Here is a 21,233-nt window from a genome sequence, read left to right as displayed (position 1 = left end):
TAGGTACCGAAGCCTATAGCTATATGCCGTTCTGAGACTATTTCATATTTTCCACGCAACGCCGTCGAGCGGTTCGCCGCTGCGGTCGAAGTGCTATGTCGTCGTAGGGCACGACGGGATCGAGCGTGTAGTAAACGTTGTTGACGGTCGGCGGCATCGCGGTGTTACTGCCGCCGATACCCGACGCCGGAGAAGGATAGTTGTATCCGGTCTGGAATGCGTGTGACGTGGTGGCAGGATGCGGTGGCGGAATGGCGATCGAAATCAATCCGTTGAAATCTGCTACGTTTTCCTGTACTTGGTAACCGCCCGTATCGCGGTGACCATAAACGGGTTTACCGAATTGGTGATCGTGCAGCGACTTCGGAAATCCGTACTCGCCGAGGTAGCTATAAGCAGCGTTCGGTCCGGGCGACACCGTGTCGACTACACCGTGTCCGTATTGATCGCGTGCGCCGCCGGTGTCGATGGCACCGAACTTGGCGGCGTCCCTGTGCAGGTCGTCACTGTGCTGTTGCGGTTCCGGGTGCCCGGTCGGTCGGCTGCCTTGGTTTTGACCCCGGAAACCCGGACCGGTCGGGTCTGGCGCGCTCCACAGACTTCCAAAGTTTCCGTGCGCGGAATCGCCGAACTGCCCGAGCGAGTGGCCGCCAAAGTGTTTGACATTTTGACGGCCAAAGTGCCAGCCGTTTTTGGAATCGCCGACGTGCCTGTGGTCGCCGACGCGCACGTGTCGATAGTCGCCAAAGTGCGAGTGACTGTGAGCTCCGACGTGCGCGGGCTTGAGATAGCTGAAGCGCACGTCACCGTGCTCGTGATCGCCCGCCGTGCGCAACATGCTGCCAAAGTGTCCGTGCATCGCTTGGACAGAGTGGCCGCGCACGTGATCACCGACTGCGTGCTTAACGTCTTCTTCATCGCCGGCCTGCTTGCCGTACCACACGTCGGTGGCGTAGTGTCCGCGCACACGGTGACGCGGGCCGTGCACGTGGTGCTGGGGATGGTGCAAGCTCGCACCGTTTGTGTTGGAGCCGTACGTCGTGTACGAGTCGACGTGGCGGTGCGGTCCGCGGCCGGTGACGGCGTCGCCGTAGTGCTTGTGCAGGGCACCTTCGATTCGCGCACCGTGTGCGCTCGACAATTTCGAGGGATCTCCGTCGCGCAGACGGCCGTGAGGGTGATTTCCGTCATAACCGCGACCGTGATGGTCGGCGGGTCCGTGACCGCGTTCGTGGTACCTGAAAGTCGACGCTACCGTTTGGTTCTCGTCACCGTGCGTCCCGTTAGGCGCGTCGGGCGGCGCGGGTCCCTCACGGTAGCGCACTCGATCCGTTGACAGCGTCGAGGCGGTTTCAGCGGGAACGGGTTTATCGATGATCTTGTAAATCATTTTCGTATGGTGCATCTTTTTTATGTGCACCGGCACCGTTATTATTATCCGTTCGGTTCTGAAAGTTTAATGATGTATTATTAATGACTGTAAGTTTCATTATGACTCGTCCATTTTTAAATGTATATTTATAATATAATTATATTAAATAGCAAATTGTAACTAATTTATGTTTAAAAAACCATAGCAGTTATTACCTGATATGGAATCGAATGGAATACACGTGTATAATCTAACCTAATCTACGTGGCTAACGTAAATATAACAAAAAAAATTAATGCTAATTCCGGTGTTGGGTATTCGTCGTTTTGTTATTCGCTTCGCTTAACAAAACAAACAAAAAAAAAAAAAACAACAAAACCTAACCTAACAATTGTCTCCAGGGTTTGCAATAATGATCTGAGAGATTTGCTGTACTGTTGTGTGTTGAGTGCTCGATATATATATATATATTTAATTTTAGTACACCTAAATCAATGTTTATACCGAATGGCAAAATCCATCACAGGTTAAAGGTTTTGTAGCAATATAAATACAAAAAGTATTGATAAAAAAATCGTTTGAAACAATACAAATATATAATAACCTAGTTGTGAACGACAAAATAATTATTGGCTTAATGATAGATTTTTGGGCGTGTAAAAACATGGGTTGATAATATTTTTTATTATTTCTATTAATAATATAATTATTAATTATTATTTAATATTAATAATGTATCGTTATATTTATCAATGAAGGTTATACGTTACAAGAACTTATAACTTTTAAAGTTTTTTTATTGTTTGAAAAGAAAAACTCAAAATTGAAAGACCAAAAGCATCTTTGATATTTCAATTATTTTAAAATGAATCCTAATGCAACCTAACAAAACATTTTTTATACTTATTATCAATGACGGTATATACAATTATAATTACATTTTTACGATGATTATTGACTATTGTATCTGATAAGTGTTAATGGAATGTTAAGGCGGTGTCTTAAACAAATATTTACCCATATAATATATTTTATAATGTGTCTACCATTATAGTTATTTATACATGTATCAATAGTTAGTGTATTATAAAATATAAGACACCTACCCATAAACGATTTTGAATTCCACCATACAATCGATGATCAGTATCCACCATATCGAAAAAAACATCTACAAATAAACAAAATAATTAAAAAAAAAAAAAGCACAGCTACGTAAATGAAAGACAAAGTTTACTTGGTATATTAACGTTTAAATTGGACAGATTGTCCTTGTACAACAGTAATTGCACCAAACACATTTAATAGCATCACTACCTTCTTATGACTGAAACAGTGAAACGTTTATGGTGTTTATTGTGGGTGTGCAACATCAATATTATAGATAGCCGTTAACGACGTAGTGACCAGCCAATATGAGTTTTCTATGAATATTTTCCCAGCCGTCCGGAAATGTGAAATTTCTCTTTTTTGTGGGCTTTAAAACAACAATAAGTCACCATTTACTGTTATTCGATTGTTTTATTGTTGTGTGTAATATTATATTATATTTTTGAACCGATTCATCCGTAATTCGCAAACTGTGACGAAATCAGGATATTTCATAAAATTGTTCTCAACAAATTAACCGCTCTTTTCTTCCTAATACTGTTTACAATACATATTCACAGAACGTAAGGAGTAAAAACATTTCAAGTATAATATAATATAACTCTAACGAAATTGGACATCGTCGTTACTTTGGTTGTTTAGATATGTTCCAATATGATGTTCAAACGGCTGTACTCAGTTTTACGTAGTTTTTAATTATTATTAAACGTCCTCTTAAATTTACATACTAAATCCAATTATTGTTATTATTGAAGTTTCGCGGGGGGGGGGGGGTGGATGGGGCAAAGAGGGACAGATTAAAAAGCACACATCATTGCCGTTACACGACCTGCTGGTATGTTTGAAGATATTGTTTGGGAAATTATTGACAAGACGTATCTATAGGGATTATTGGTTTTGAAATATTGTGTCGGCGGTTACAGCATCAAATTGGTCATTTTTTTATTGTTATTATTATTATTTTTTTTTATCTTTAAACAATAACGGTCGGACAGGGTTTAACGTCAAAATTGTATCGGAGGTATGTAACAGTGACAACAATCTCGGCTGCGGCGGCAGTTACGTTCAACAGACCATACCCCATCTAGAGGCCGTTGCGCAATCATCGTCGTCGGGACCAGATTGACGCCTCACGGGTGAAAGTAAAGGTAATTTGCTTCTCCGTTTTTCTTTTTGGATTTTCCGGTATTCATGTCAAGGTTAGTAGCTGGACATTGTAAATATATATATATATATTAAAATAATATACACGTATCCAATATAATATAATATATTAAATAAATAATGTTGTAGCGAACACCAAACGGAACGACAGACGTGTCAGACGAAAATTTTTATTATTGTTGCAAAACATGATGCGATAATGTACGTCTTATTTTCAGATTAGAAATAAAATATTATGACGTCCATGACTTCTTTGGAAATTTAGAAATAGGTATAAAGTATTTCGCTCAATTGATAAGGTTTTGTTTTTAAGGTATTTAAACGAAGATATTTAAAAATATTTTATACTAGGATATTGAGTTGAATTATAATTTAAATATTTCATATAGATATATCAGAAAGCTTATAAAAGAATTTAGCAAATAATATTTAAAATTTGTAATTTATTAAGTTTTATTTTTGTGTACATATACATATATATGTATATAGTTAATTTTAAAAATATATCTTTAGTAAAGTTAATATTATATTGTGCTTTAAATCAATATAACGATTAAGTGGTTTTATTTTAAGTATGTATAATATAAAATATTTAATTTAAATGAAAAAATAATATCCAATGTACTATTGAGCATATTATTATGTTTTTAAAATTTAAAATTTTAGTCTACTTTTAATAAAGCTACTACTATTAAATATGTATAAAAAATAGTAGTAGTTTTTAATTTTTGTAAAGATCTACCTAAATTATTGCATTTTTGATTATTACTGGATGTGTAGGACATACATCATATGATACCAATTCATACGGAAAATACATATATGATATATATTATATAAAAGGTAAAATAAATAGTTTAATTTTATAATTATAGAAAATAATATATTTACATGGGAAAATGTGTATTAATCACTTAATATAGAATAAGTATAAATAATAAAATAATAATATCTACGCAGACAAAAGAACTAATAGCTTTTATTTTTATAAATTATTTTTGCATAATAGAAAACCTTTAAAATAATAATAAAAGTCCTTGAATTTGTATATTGTGCATAAAATGAAAATGAAAATGACCATGTATATAGAACTTGAGAATTTGTAAATTATTATCTTTTACCATGGATACAATTGAAGAATTTCAAAAAATTATTGGATAATATTATGAAGTATATCTTTCATCAATAAAATCTATTAATAAACTCTGTGAATATAATTTAAATAGTTTTTATTTGATTATTTAAAATAAGTAAATATATTGGAATTTTTTTATTTTTGTGAATTAGTAGCAAATAAATATAAATTAATATTAATGTTTGTAAATCTAATCGCCATTTGGTTGATTAAATGATTTCTTTCTAATTGGCAATACACTTCCGCATACACAGGTGATGTTAGCCATAAATCATGGTAACATTTTTTTATAAGTCACTTAAAACTATATTAAAGTATGATGTAGAGTGAAAAATCTTAAATTTAAATTTTTTAGTTTCTTATAAAAGTACTTAAAATATTAAAAATCACCTCTGTTAAAACATAGTAAAATAGTTCTGACTTAAAATGTGCTTTTAATATTAAAACCTGTCATTCAAAGTTGTATGGTCTGTGGTTTAAATACCATTTTGTTATTTTGGCTTTAAAATTGCTGAATTTTATGTTCATGAATAAAAACTAAGCTAGAATAAAAAGAAATAGTCATTTATTATTTCGTGTTAATTGATGAGTATAATAATATTACTTTATAGTTATACTATGGGTTTATGTTAAATGAAACTAACTTCTATAGCACACAGCTCATATTGCTCACAAAGCCTATATTATAGGCAATTAAAACTATATACGTACATATTAAATTATCTGAATAGTAAAATAAACTAATTTAAATCTCATTCTTACGCTCTAAATCTTGTCGACTCAAATAAGGTCGATTGCAAGATAATTGGAGCTAATCTGCTATTGAATAGCACTAATACATCTAAAAATCAGTAAGGTGGCTGAAGCATTATATTCTTTTTATTTCATTGGTTTAACTTAATATTTAGGTTAAAATGTAACTATATAAAATGTATTGCTTATTATCAATAAATTAAGATGATATAGTTTAGTCAAATTTTATGTGTTAGAAAAAAATTGAAATATTTAATTATAGGTAATATAAATTATGATTAAATAAAGAAAAAAATATCAGATAAGTTATATACATAATTTAACATTGTAAATATATTATAACATAAAAATAAATACATATTATAATATTTTTATGAATTACGATATAAATAATTTAAAAAAAATAAAATATACAATTTCATAATTTTTACCATAGTTTATTATATAATGTATTGTAACAAAAATATAACAAATGTATTGTTATTCAATAAACCATGGTAATATGCGTGTTTTCAGTAATCTGATAAATTAAATTATAAATAAATTTATACATACAAGTATAATATACTTATTATATAATATTTATATATAGTATAATAATAAGTTATAAATAACTAATACAAGAATATTTAGATTCAAAAAATGTAGTTAAATATTAAAACAAATTTGATTTAAAATAAAATATTTAGTGGTTTCATAAAATAAGTATAATTTTAACATTTTATGTATGTATAATGTATACAATGTATAAACATGTATTTAACTTATAAAAATGAAATGCATTTATTTAATCTATACTTATTTGAGTACGTGTTTATATTTACGTTGCAAAATGTAAGTTATAATTATCAATAATTTTAATCATTTTCAAATTACAAATGTATTTAAAACAAATAATCATATTTGATCCACAATAAATTGTGACAAGACCCGATTCAACTAGTGATACGTGAAACTTATTTCACTAAATTTGATTTTCAGTATTAAAAAAAATCTAATATAATTTTTTAATAAAAACGCTGATTTTTTAACAATTTAAAATTATGTAAAAAAATATTTTCAAAAACATGAATACTTTTTGAAATAATGTGTGGTTCATGGTGAAAAAAATCACCCTATATGTATTTTTATAGTTATTAATTATTATTTAAGATAACCAACGTGTTAATTAAACTATTATACAAGTAGGTATTTAAAACAATAACACAAATTTATTTTTATAAAATAGAATAAAAGTCTTGTTTAACAAAATTAAAATGGTAGCATAGCAATTAGTCTTAAATATATTTGGAATACATATATCTTAAAAGTATTTCAAATATTGAATTATGGAATAATGACAATAAATTACCAATTTTCTCCTTTTTAGGTATGTCGGTTATAATTATTCTTATATACAGAGTGTAACTAGTCTTTAGGTTAGGACATTGGGTCGTGACATTATTGTACTTGCATTATTATTGAATTTGTCAAATAGACGAGTTACGCTCTTTATAGATTTGAGGGTAAATACATTTACAAGTACATACCGATTGAAGTGTATAAGTTTAGATTTGTGTTAAGTATTCCGACTGAAAAATTATGGGAATATTATTGGAAAATTTAAAGTTTATATTTACTTTTCTATTCAATGAAAGAAGAATTTGGTAATGCGAATATTAACCTTCACTTTATACAATATAGAAGCCGAAATCGAAAACAACAGTAAGATATTATGTAACAACTATTAAATTTTCATTTAAAGAATTTTGATTATTACATTACTAAATTATGTCATAATCACTGGTGAACAATGTTATTCAATATGTCTATAATATGAAATAAAAATATAAGTTGGTAATATGTATTTTTATATCTATATAATAAACTTAAGTAAATGTTTTATTTGTGAACCATTTTATGTGTGTAATTTATATATTGATTATTAATAATAAGTTATATTATGTATAACGCTAAATGGTTTTTTTTTCGTTTTCATATTAACGTACTACACATTCATTCAATTAATTTATTATCCATAAGTCACACCTAAAAACATTTAAATTATACGAACTCGAAATGCTAGTAATCAAGATGTTAGCCCTTATCTATGAACGCTGCTCCGGTGGCACAGTGAAACTGCAGATGCGCTTGGCGAACGATAAAATACGAGATTGCGTACGATCGACGCATCAACGACCGATACGTGTGACCAAAGGGAAATGTACCGCGGAAGACGATTAAATATCGGACGGTTAAAGTAGCACGGCACGCGCAGCTTTGCTCAAAAATGCTTAACACAAAACCGGTGACGTGTTTATGAACAGACCTCATGTAATCGCAACGGCCTAAGGTAACACCGCGAAAATGATAAAAAGATGATAGTTATAGAAAAGTCCTCTATCCCGTGTGTTGCACTTATACGGGCCAGTTAATTCGAAATCATAAGTAAATAAAAGGCAACAGTTTGGATATATTCTTCCGTAGGAAGTCCTGATTCACATTGTTGTTTCAATGCCGTAAGTGCGTAACAATAGGAAGGTAACACGATATGGGTAAAAGTTTGCAGGCACTCGAGTATACAACAAGGCGCCCCATCGCACTGAAAAAAAAAATTTTAAAGAATATTATTGAATGATAATTTCCATTTAATTTATTATTATATGATTATTTTCTTGTCATCATTCAATGTAACTAAATCCGAACTTATGGTTTTATTATTCTAGTATTCATCTGTAATAAACCAATAACTAATAGCACATACATTGATAAAATGTTGAGATTAGTCACATTTTTCGGATTACGTTCAATTAAACAATAAACAGCTCAAAATATAAATTTTGAGGTAATGATTGATGTATTATGTATCTATAAAAAAGAAATATAAACAATATTTCACAATATAATTTATTTAATTTTTTATTCATTGAATTTTGACACTTAATCAATACTTAATTAATTTAATTTTTTTTAAATTTATATTTTATAAGTTTATGATTTTACAAAGAAAAAAAAAATAAGATATAAATCCTATGATCTAATAAAACTAAACATAAATAATGCATAGATAATAATAGGTATAAATGTACAATAAATAATAATACGCATTGCAGCATAAGCTTTGTACATTCATGCTCATTATTTTTTATTTGACATTGTTTGATATTTGTTATTGCCAACATTGTTGGACAATTAACTCATTGTTCATTAATGAATATAAAAAGTATTATTTTATTTTAATATAAATTCTATGTTTTTATTTAACTAAAAAGAATTTTGAATAATTGATATGATCAAGTATTTTGTGAACAATGATATCTGCTGAAAACAAAATTTATAAATATATGTGATTTTGTGATATTTATCATTAGTATGAATTCATAATGTTTAGATCATAAACAACGATACAAATAATAAAATTAGCTAGGTATGAATCATGAGTATATAGCTATAATAATTTGAATTACACGTTTCAGTTTTACTGTTACAGCTGTGATGAGAATTGTCCTGAACATATTAAATTAAATTTACAAGCTAAATTAATTTGGGAAAATGAACTTTATTTATTTAATATTCATCTATTTGTATACAATATTTATTTTGATCCACCTAATAGTAAGTTATTGCATCTTCAATCATTTTATTCAATTGAATACTATTATATATTCATAATTTATATTAGGACTCATTAAATATTTTGTCATCGTTGAAACGTGAAGTACGCTTTACCGTATTTGAAGTTATCAGCGTAAACCAAACTATTGCAACGGTGAAAGAAGCAATATTTAAACAGTACTATGATAAACAATCAATATTTGTTAGTGCTATTGTACACGAAAGTATTTCTAAACTTGAGGCAAGTAAATATACATCTATATATATATATACATATATATTTTTTAAGAAATATGCAATCTGTACTCTGGGGCGCAATAAGAATATTATATGCTATTTTATAGTGATATTGAAATATTTGATTGAAGAAGCTATCCAGTAATGGTACTTTATAATATTTTATTTTTAAAATTAAAAAAAAAAAATTTTTATCAAATATTTGTGTTTAAGTCAGTATTCTGTTAATTTTACGTTTCGGAATCATTTCTTTTTCATGCTATATTCTATTCTATTTCTATAAATTTAAGTTTGTGTTCTTATTTTTTTTTACTCCTTTTTTATTAGGACAATTGTTAGAGTGTGTTTCTTGGTGTTTAACAAAAATGACAATATTGGTTTTCGTATTGATTAAGAAGCGAGAAGAGTTATTAAATTCAACAAAATATTATAGGTTTAATAAACTGCAACTGACTTGGTTGAAAACACTTCACGTAGGTTTATATTCAAATATGTAGAGTAATGATAATTACAGATTTATGTTTAGTAATTTAACAATTTTATAAATATTAATAACTAAATGGTAAACCAAGTATAAAATAAAATACAAGTTTGCGCGTATTAGTTCTTTGTCGTACTTAAACTGCAAAAAAGTATTAAGTATCTTTCCCATCATCTAGTTATATTCATTTTGAAGAAAGGATAAATAGTGTGTTCTCATCAAAAATGTATTTAATTGTTGTTTTTTTTTCAACCAAAAACTATCAAAGTATTCATATTGCAATTTTATTTTGTAAGCAATACACGTATGGTTTAACAAGCTGTATATAATAATTGTTTTTAATGATTAAAAGTTGTTATAAGTAGATTGTTGGGTAATTCAGATAACTCATTCCGACCACTTTACATAGTCATGAGATATATTTTTGTTTATAATAGGTATTAATATTTTGTTATTGATGAAAATTGGAATAATTAAAATATCAGCAATAATATTTCTATCTAAAAATGTTTATTTATGCACATGTTTTCTAACTTTATTTTATTATACTCTAGGCAACTTTTGCAGTATCCAAATGTAAAATGCATTACATCGATTGTGTCAATGTTGTATCGTATAATATTCATGATGTTTGTCCGAAAATTAAATTTCTTACACAATTTTCTGACACTAAAACATCAAACAGCAATTCAGTAAAATGTCCTATATTTGTAAGTGTTATCTGAAATTAAGAATTGTGCTTAACAATAGTATACTTTAAGTCAAAAACATTACGCAATACATAATTTAATTCAGATAGTTTTAAAGATAAATTGATTATAATTTATAAATATCATCGTTAATAATATTATAGATACTTAATTTATTGGAATTATATAATTTCTTATTACGAAATATATTATTTTTTCAATAATATAGACTATAGTTTTTATAATATATCGTATGTATCTGAGATTTTTGTTTTCATTAAGAAATTTAATAATTAAAAAGATTGTTATAGTAAAGTATCTATTTTGTATAATAACTTATAACTAATATGTTATTTTTTGTGTTATATGAATAAAATTTCAGATTAGGATAATATTGTATACTATAAACAATAAACATAGACCATATATATACATGCAAAAAAGATATTCCAAACTTATATCAATGTTGGAGTTTTAAATTATTTGCAAAGGGATTGTTAATGCAATTGCTCTTATAATACTTAATAATATTATGTAATTTTTAATTATATACTATTTAAATATTTAAAATAAATAGTTTACAACATTTAAATAATATCAATTAATCTTTAATTATTTTAAATTTGTAGGGTAATTACGACATCAAAAATATTACACTCGATGCTGAAAAATTCGGGACCGTGTTTAGTTTTCCAACAGAAAAATGGTGGGAAAATTATTGGAAATTCAAAGTTATACTTTTCGCTGAAGATAGAATAGAATTTGCTCGTACAACTTTAAATTTTTACTTTATAGAGTTTCGAAGCCGAAATAATCAACAAAAAATCTAACTATACTAGTTAATTATTTTAAGAATAAGGTTACAATTTGCATGTATTCAAGTATCAACAATAATTAATGAAATTATGTTATTTATTTTTATTATACTTAGGTACTATAGTTTAAACACGTGTATAACTATATATATGTAACTGTATTCATTACCCTTTTTATTTATGCACAACTATGGTAAAAGGGAAAATTAAAATATTTGCTTATAATATTTTATTTGGAAAATAAATTATTGTAGAGAAGATATGTACTATATTTTTGGCTCTATGTAAACTGTGGCAAAATTTACCTTTTTCTAAAAGTCGATATGTAAACTGCGGCAAACAAAAATTAAGATTATACAATTTACGGCAAAACTGATAAGATACATTAAATAAACTGCGGCAATTTATTTTATATACCTTCTAGTATATATACTATATCATAGTATATCTAAATCATAATCATATATACCTGCCTATGTGTACCTATGTAGGTACCATGTACGTATATCGTTGTATATTTGTCTTGCGTACAAATTGGTAAGGTAAATCCAAATGTATTTTTAAGTTTTAACGAAACATATCGGTAATATCGGTTCCTGTACTTTTAATAATACTAACTAGTACTTACTTACGTCTTACAAGTGTTAGTAGTTAATATTTATTCAACGTCATGAAGTTTACAACAATGTTTAGCCAGAATGGCAAAATATTATCTGTGTTAAACAATTTTAAATTAAAATTTAAATACGAATCAAAGACAAGTGGTAATAAAACATGGGAATGCGTCAATAAAACATGCAAGGCCAAATTGGTCTTCAATAAGGAAAAAACTCTTAATCAAGAAAAATCTGTTTTGGATCATAGTCATGAATCAGATTCTACAATTGAACGTCAAGCAGTAAGTAATAATATTAAACGAAAAATATCTGAAAGCAATACAAACGAAATGCCATCTAAAATATTAAGAAAAGAATTTTGCAGTGTAGGAAATGATACACAATTATTGGTTAATGATATTTCATATATTCGTAGAAATTAAAAATTTAAATATCACCCACCACTTCCCAAGGATATTAATGAAGTACATGCAGTTCTAATAAATATGAATATTATGACTAACAAAAATGAAAACATTTTGCTAATTAATGATAGGGAAACAAATATAATTGTATTTACATGTCTCACAAATTTAAAATACTTATGTTCTATAGAAAAAGTTTTTATGGACGGAACATTCCAGTTCTGTACTAAATTTTTTTTATCAGTTTTTTGTACTGCATGGTTTTCAAAATGGTATATATACGTTTCTGGTATATGCATTGCTTCCCAATAAACGTACATTGACTTATGAACATTCATTTAAAAAGTTACTGTGATGCATGTTTGACCGAAGAATTTGTACTTAACCCAAATATGTTCGTAATTGATTTTGAAATTGGAATACACGAAGCGGTTTGCAGTATATGGCCAACCAGTATTATTCGAGATTGTAATTTTCATCTCGGCCAAGCGTAGTTTAGAAAATTACAAAATTTGAGTCTATCTAAATTTTATACTGAAGGAGACACAGATGAAGGAAAATTTTTAAATTATATTTTTGGTACATAAAACCGTTCCTTTGAACTGATGAAGTCGATGATTCGTTTGTTTTTGATTTAATAGCAGATATGCCATCTAATAATAAAATAGTACAATTTTGTGATTATTTAACAGAAACTATATGCAAGACGTATTCCCTCCTTCTTTGAGGGCATCGAAATCAGAAGTTATAACAAATAATGTAAGCGAATCTTTCCATTCAAAATTTAATGCATATTTTTATCATTATCATCCATCACTATATAAATTTATAGATGCTATACAGAATATTCAAGTTGACACATATATAAAAATTAGAAGTGCAGAAGAAGCGGTAATACAAAAAAGAAATAAAGTGACAACACAAAAATATAAATTTATTAACGAACAGGGAAAAATGGAAGAAGATGGACTAATTTCAAGATATGAATTTTTGAAAAAGTGTGTTTTAAAAATTAACGACAAAATGTTTATTAGGTACCTATTGTATTATTATTTTATTTTTTAAACTTAATTTTTTTTTGGATTATAAGATCCCTATAACAATCTTTTAAAATAATTTTTAATAATAATAATATTTTTCAATTTTAATATTGGTTTTTTGATTATACGATCATTACGATCTCTTAAAATAATTGTTGATAATAATATAATATTTTCAATTTTAAAAATAGGTTTTTCTTTATTTTTGTGCCTAATACTCCAATAGTCTCTAGTTAAATAGCTGCCATAATACGTATTATATACCTAATTAAACGATAAATGTGTACATAGTATATAATAGAAGGTATATAAAATAAATTGCAGCAGTTTGTATAATGTATCTTATCGGTTTTGCCGCAGATTGTATAATCTTAATTTTTTTTTTGCCACAACTTAAATATCGACTTTTAGAAAAAAGTAAATTTTGCCGCAGTTTACCATCTCCCGTATTTTTTGTATTCGTGTAAAGGGTACTGTTATTGAAGAAAAACTATTTCCATGTTTTAAAATTTTTTTTTACTGAAACCAATAATTAATATAACTTATATTGTGAGCTAATGATATGTATATAAATTATTAATTGCTTTCTTTTTAAAATTAGCAACCAGCCTTAAGATAATATCCATCGTTATGTCATATATGTGAAATAATCCGTGCATTAGATTTTGGTTGTTTTTAACTTTATTGGAGTTTCGGAAAAGTTTACTGCCGTGTTTAAGGCCACAATCGCCGGATTCGGCCAAACCATAAACAGGAACAAAACATAGGTGTTATCGTGTAGTACCTCACATTATAATTTCAATGATCATTTTAATAAAATAGCACATTCTGATTCTGTAATAGTAATCATAACTATTTGATATTTAATATTTTTAGAAAATACATATTTAGATTAAAAGGTTCAATGATAACATCAATATATATTATAAATGTATAACATATAATGTTATTAAGATAATAATGAAAAAATGAAAAAATAACTTAATATTTTAGTATTAAGTTTTATAAGCAATCTGACTCGCACACACACTTTATTGGAATATACCAGCCCTAAAACCGCTTTCTTAAATAATATAACATACATTTGTATGTCTCTGACCATTTGACTCATTGACTTGTTTAAAATATTATTAAATAATACTAATACAGAATCGTATATGGACAATGATTATATTGTTAATTACGATTAACTTAAGTCACCTTGATTATATATTTGTTTGACAGAATACTTATTCCTCAAGAGTGTGATCAAACACAGATTTACGATAACAATCAAATATATATATTTTAAGTAAATAAAATAAAATATCACATTAGAACGTATAAAAACTATAAATAGTATTTATATTAATTATTATAATAATATATTACATTTTTTATAACATATTCCAATGTTCCTGAATAACTAGTGCTATCTGTAGTTATTCAGTTAATTCAGAGTAAATTATTTTATTTCCTAGAGTGTGCTGTATGTATTAAATCAGTTTCTTCGAGGTGAACGATATCATGATTATATTATTTGACCATGAGTATTATGACAATATTATATTTAGTCGTTAGTAATGTTACTTATCCATCTAAGTTGGTAATATCTAATAATTACATTTTCTGATAACAACAATGAACATGTGTAGTATAATATACTGCGAAATTAAACACTATTAATTACAGATTCGAGAGTCAACAATAAATTACGTTTATTATGAAAGCGCAAACGTAATATAATTTTGTAGTTTTCTATTAAAATATTATTATTAAAAACATAATATTAAACATTTAAACTGCTAAAAAAAAAAAAAAAATGATGAAAAATAATTTCATATTATTGTCAACTCTGAACAGATTTACCGAAGAAATAATTCGTATTAATATACTAAATCAATGTTTTTAAGTTTTTGTTCATTAGTAGTCAGTAAAATATTTTTATGACTTAAATAAAATATTATTTATAACTGTAATTTTCACTGTATTTTTGATAATTAATATTTTGTAAGAAATTAAATTCTTGGTCCTCAGGGATATATGATTTAAATAACCCACTTTTTTTTTTGAAACAGTGGTGCCCCTTAAGTAAACATAAAGACGGAAATTTATTACAATTGTATGTGTATAATATATTTTAATTTATCTAGGTATGCCAGAAAAAGCAACAAATTAATTATTAATCACAAAACACATTTTTATAATCTTTTTAATATTATTAAATATTTATTTGAACACAGAACGTTTAAAATCTACCTAATTTAAACAAAATTTTTCGTAGTTTTGTTAACAAAATCTTGATCAATCATTTAAATTTGACTATTGTCTAGTTTATAATAGTTGGATTCCATATTTAAAGTTTAATTAAGTTTTTTTCAATCATTAGTCGATTTACTAGAGTAATTGTTTTTGATCGGTGAATAGTATTTAATTGGTTTCCACTAGCTATAACATGACAGTTTATTGGAGTTAAGCAATTTTTCAGTGATGAAATATAGAACTTACTTATATCAGTATTTTTATCGAATTAAACAATATTCTATCCAATACCTGCATAAATTAAATAAATGATTATTACTGTATGGAGTCTTAAAATATGTTATTACTTTGTAGTTTGTTTAATGTTGCCAATATACGTCAAAAATAAAGAAAAAAACTTTTGAAACGTCCAAATTGTATATACCCTATCTAATTAAACAAAATTTATCTGAGTCATTTTTTTTTTAATTTATACACACATGTTGAAACATGTCAATGATATGTTCCCAAAATCCGTTTAAGATTATAGGATTACTTACTTTAGTGTATTATAGCCTATAGCGTTTTTTCGTCACTTACATTTAATTAAAACGTTTGGTGAATGTTGCTACGGCCGGGCTTAATATTTGTTATATACTGAAAAAATAATAGCAAGACCATTAAAGCTCACCGAAAAAGGGTCATGTCAACAAAATGACAAAACTGACTTTTATTATTATTTACAGAATATAGTGGATACACATAAGATTTAGAAAATGTCGTTGTTTAAACATTAACATCGATGTGTACATTTAATATACAAGCGAAATACTTATATGAAACCAAAGAACAGATTGTATTAGTAATTTAATATAAATACGTGTCTTTAAAATATTTATTTCGTAAATATAATTTAGAGCTTGAGACTGGTATTCAATATCGGATGAAAACCATTACAAATCAATGTCGATAACGAAAATTAAAAAAAAAAAACTTGTCTGTATAGGCTAGATAAAATTCGTCCACGGACCGCCATTAATTGTTGACCACCAACTTAATGAATACAGCAAACTGCAATTGTTGAAGACCACTAACGATTCCAATAGTTTCAATAAGCAAATATTAGACGTGAAAAAACAAATAATAAGCCAATGACAAACGTAAAAACTGTAAAAGCGTTCATATTATATATATTATTATGTACTCACACATTATGTTTTATTCAGGTTATCTTCATCAATACTCATACTAATACTCATTCTGATTTTCACACTTTCAGTTCGAAGCTATAATATATAAGCTACAATAATTCCCTCGACAGTACTACGGTGGTTCACTTTAAATAGGACACAGATTTCACCGAAAGAGTAAATATTTATGTAAGTTTTTTTCTTACTCTTTTAAAGATCTAAAAAGCGACAGAATATTAAGTGCGTGTAAAACACACACACACACACAAACACATATGCCCATATGTAGATTCAACAATAATTATTATTATTTTAAGTAGGAATAAATTTTATTCAAACCAAAAATTTCCATCACTCCCTCTTTAACACTACGTGTTTAGGACTACAGGCAGAGCTAAGCTCATAAATTTAATTACGAGTGAATAATCGTTTCCTCGTGCGCTGAATACGCATTAAAGTGGCGATAGCGCTGGCGGTTTCTGAGTGATTTAATGGATATTAAATTAGAGAAAAATCTAGGGAACTCGCTCTGCTGAATAGCAGGTTTCGAGTGTATCTCGTCAATAAGTATGTTCAATATTACACTGGACATCCATTACGGATGTGTTGAATTTGAATTTAATGATCAAACATGGTACTTATACAAACAACAACCTTGAACGGAGAAACAATTATCCTTTATTTCTAACTCTAAGTATAAATTATTAAAAAAAAATGTATATCACAATACAACAATATTTGTTGAAAATAGTTACTCAAATTATTTAAAAAACTTATTTTAACAACAGCCTTCAAAATATACATTTGGAACACATATTACTGTATTCGTATGATGATAGGTTGATGTATTTTGAATACTTGTAAAAACTATTGAAATCCTAAATTAAAATGGAGAAAACGAATATCGGTATTCGAAATAGGAAAATAAGACTGGTGTGCTACATCAAAATCGAAATCTTGATTTTTTTTTTAAATTTTAAGCCATTTGCATATGATATGTGTTATTTAGGTTGATGAAGACTACAATAATAATATTAGAAAACCATATCAATTTTATCTGACTTTTTATGATATGTATGATATATGGTTATAATTTTTAACAATATTAAAATGTTGTCTAATACTGTTCTTTTTTTATATTTTGAGAAACTTTATTGATGAGTAGGTATATTAGAAAATTGCGTAATATTATTAAATGTCATTAGAAAATATATTATACAGCCTTATGCAAAACTTACACGTTACATTTTGAGGATGCTAACATTATACAATGCTAAGAAATGAAAAAAATAATAAATAATTAGGTTACTATTTTATCAAAGCAATTCTCCTGTCTTCAGTTGTAAATTTATTAATAATATTATCTTTAGTTTTTAATTGAAATTTTGTTAAATCGTTTTCATTATTTAACAGTGATAAGTTTGAAAATCGTCTTGTGTTATATTGCTGATTTTTAGCCACATTATTGAAGCTATAATAATAGGGTAAAATCAAACAATTTATCTGAGACTTATACCTTTTTGGTGATTTAACGCGAAAATTGAATATACTTTAACATAAATATTTAAGATAATATTTAAGTTGAATATTTTATACATTTTCAAGTCCGAAATAATTTTCAATTGTTCATGATTTTGAATATATTCATAAAATATATTATGAAATTTTAATAATATTACTTTGAGCGAAGAGAGAATTTTTTTTATTCTATTTATTTTTTGAATTGCTCCATTATAATAATTGTATAATATTTAATTGTATACTTCAATATGATGCCAAATTAGATATACTTGTTTCATAAGTATTCTTCGTATAAAAATATGCGAAAAACATATGTATGAGTGTGTACACAGAAGACAATATTAAAATATTTTTTACAGTTAAACAGTTAATATCAAATTAATTTTTTAAAAGATTCTGAATAAGATTAAACGATAGAGCATAAGCAAGTATTGAATCATAATATGTACCGTGTACTGACTACTAATAAAACAACTTTAACACACATAATATACAATTATTTAATACTTCACATCAGAAAAATCGTTAAAAAAAATGCATATATAAATATATCTTTGAAAAATATTTAGTACATAAAAACCAAATCAATTCAAATAAAACAATAGATTTATATTATATTATTTATAGTTAACCAATATCATAAAAGCAAAAATATTGACATTTTTCTAGAAATAAAATAAAATAATAAATGTTTTAAGAATTATATTATATCAATTAAATTGTAAGTACGTGTTCACTCTATAATTATTATAATCTATATAATTTAACATTTGAAAAGAAAATGTAATAATATTTGAATTAAAATAATAATAATGTTACAGTTATGTCATCATAAGTTAAATGTATTCCAATGGGAAATTTTTTCTTCATTTTTAATTCCATTTTTACAAAACCTTATAACTATTTTAATATGAATCAAAAAATATTGACAGACATGAAGTACCTTATACTCTTATTATTCATGTATGAATATTTTACACCATCCAAAGACTTTTTTTAACTTTGTTTTGTGAATTGAAAATCTATATTATAAGTATTATTATAAGAATACTAATCATATAATTTAAGATGTTTTAAATTAATTAAAGTTGTACAAATATTGTTCTAAATAATAAAGATATACAATTTATTGAAAAATAAAAAATGAATAAATACAAATTTAAAAGTATTTTGTGTGTATACTAGATTTATACATACAGATGTATTTTTTTTCAAATTCACATTACTATAAATTATCCTTAATGAATGGCTATTTAGTGATTATTATAAATTTTATAGAATATTATATTTTTCAATACCAATAAAATAAAATAAATCAATATAGCGGCGTTTCGTATAGTCTATTTATCTACATTTATGTATATTTGTATCATTATTACATTTTACAAATCATTATTATTTATTTATTTGTATTAATGTAATATTATAAAAATATTGAACAATATTGATCATATCCTATTATTGAACATAATTCTCCGAATTTATTGAAACTTAGAGTTGTAATTATTAATATATATGTATTTATACGAGTATATATAATTAATTAATTTTTCAATAATTGCATATCTAACCAATTAATCGATTTAAGATCATATAATAATAAAAATTAACTAAAAAATAATATTAAGTAACTTTAGAACATTAAGATCTTTAGAACTTTAAAATATTTTCATTATATTTATTATAAATGTTAGCGTGAATTTTATCGAGTAAAATTTTAAATAGTAATAACTAATAATGATTTTAATATTTATTATTGAAAATTGACAATTTCTAAATAATATTTAGCTATTAATAATATTTATCATATCATGATATTATTTTAAATTTGAAACTATAACTTTACAATTGTATTGCATAGTATGATAGATTTAAAATTATATATGATTGAAAATATGAACATTTAGCTCCCGTAATACAAATAATTAACATAATTTTCAATTTATAAGCGTTGATCTGTATAGTTTATAATTTAGCCAGACCTGAAAATATTATCTTTCAACAAATGTTACAATGACACATTCGTGGGGTAGTATGCTCATCACGTAAAAGTTATTAAGAGTGTGGAATTGGAAAACACTTTGTAGTGGGTGCCAGTAAATTATTTTAAAAAAATAACAAGGGAATATTCTTCAATGGCAACCTAATGACAATTATTTTCTTTTGGTTACTTTGACGTTAATTTAACTGTTCGCATCGATTACTTGTAGACATAATTTAATTAAACTTGAATGATTTTGTTTATTACCAAGTCATTTATAACTCACGAAGAAATACAAATACCTAATATACAAAATATTCAAAGTTAAAATTCATCCAAAAGAACCAAACGCTGCATGTTGAAAATTATTTTGTTCTTAAATTATATAATTTTATACTATAATATAACCTGAGGAGTATGGTTAAATAAACTCTAAACACTTAAATAAAATTTAAATCGATCGATATATATAAATACATTTTTTTATTCAATTATAAACCCGTATTTAAGAAATACAGAAAAAATGAATATTTGAAAATGATTAAATGTTTGATTTCTGCGATATACGAACAATACAAATACAATACAATTTGACTTAATTTTAAATGTACATTTGAAATAAGGTTTCGGCTTGTAAATATAAATGAATCATAATATATAAATCCATTTTCATCTTACTGTAAAATACGGGTATTTACTAATTAATGTAACTTTTGACTGTGTATTTAAAACTATATTATATTTAATATTGTACAGAATGATCCATAGACCAATTTTCTTAAAACTTATCTCACACATAATTGTATTTTGACAAAATATATACAATATAATTATCTATGGAATCATATTAACAAATGTTATTGTACATCACATATACATGTACTTTTAATCAACTTTATAGGTTTAGGAC

General features: G+C 26.6%; 2 protein-coding genes and 1 pseudogene across 2 annotated transcripts; 2 read left to right on the top strand and 1 right to left on the bottom strand.

Moving 5' to 3' along the window:
* Nucleotides 1–37: 37 nt before the first annotated feature.
* LOC113552429 lies at nt 38–2,696 on the bottom strand. The gene is made up of 3 exons (XM_026955312.1): nt 2,610–2,696; nt 2,479–2,543; nt 38–1,448 (listed from the first exon to the last, which is right to left on the bottom strand). Exons 2-3 carry the CDS (start codon nt 2,541–2,543, stop codon nt 38–40), a joined length of 1,476 nt encoding a protein of 491 aa, XP_026811113.1. The 5' UTR covers nt 2,610–2,696.
* A 6,307-nt stretch (nt 2,697–9,003) lies between these two features.
* Nucleotides 9,004–11,508, top strand: LOC113554627. Its single transcript, XM_026958552.1, has 4 exons — nt 9,004–9,128; nt 9,196–9,369; nt 10,401–10,556; nt 11,165–11,508. Exons 1-4 carry the CDS (start codon nt 9,066–9,068, stop codon nt 11,363–11,365), a joined length of 594 nt encoding a protein of 197 aa, XP_026814353.1. The 5' UTR covers nt 9,004–9,065; the 3' UTR covers nt 11,366–11,508.
* A 512-nt stretch (nt 11,509–12,020) lies between these two features.
* Nucleotides 12,021–12,865, top strand: LOC113554929 (annotated as a pseudogene).
* The last annotated feature ends 8,368 nt before the right edge of the window (nt 12,866–21,233 follow it).

The sequence above is a fragment of the Rhopalosiphum maidis genome, chromosome 2 (assembly GCF_003676215.2).
Source record: "Rhopalosiphum maidis isolate BTI-1 chromosome 2, ASM367621v3, whole genome shotgun sequence".
Lineage (NCBI taxonomy): Eukaryota > Metazoa > Arthropoda > Insecta > Hemiptera > Aphididae > Rhopalosiphum > Rhopalosiphum maidis.
This window is presented reverse-complemented; position numbering and strand designations above follow the sequence as displayed.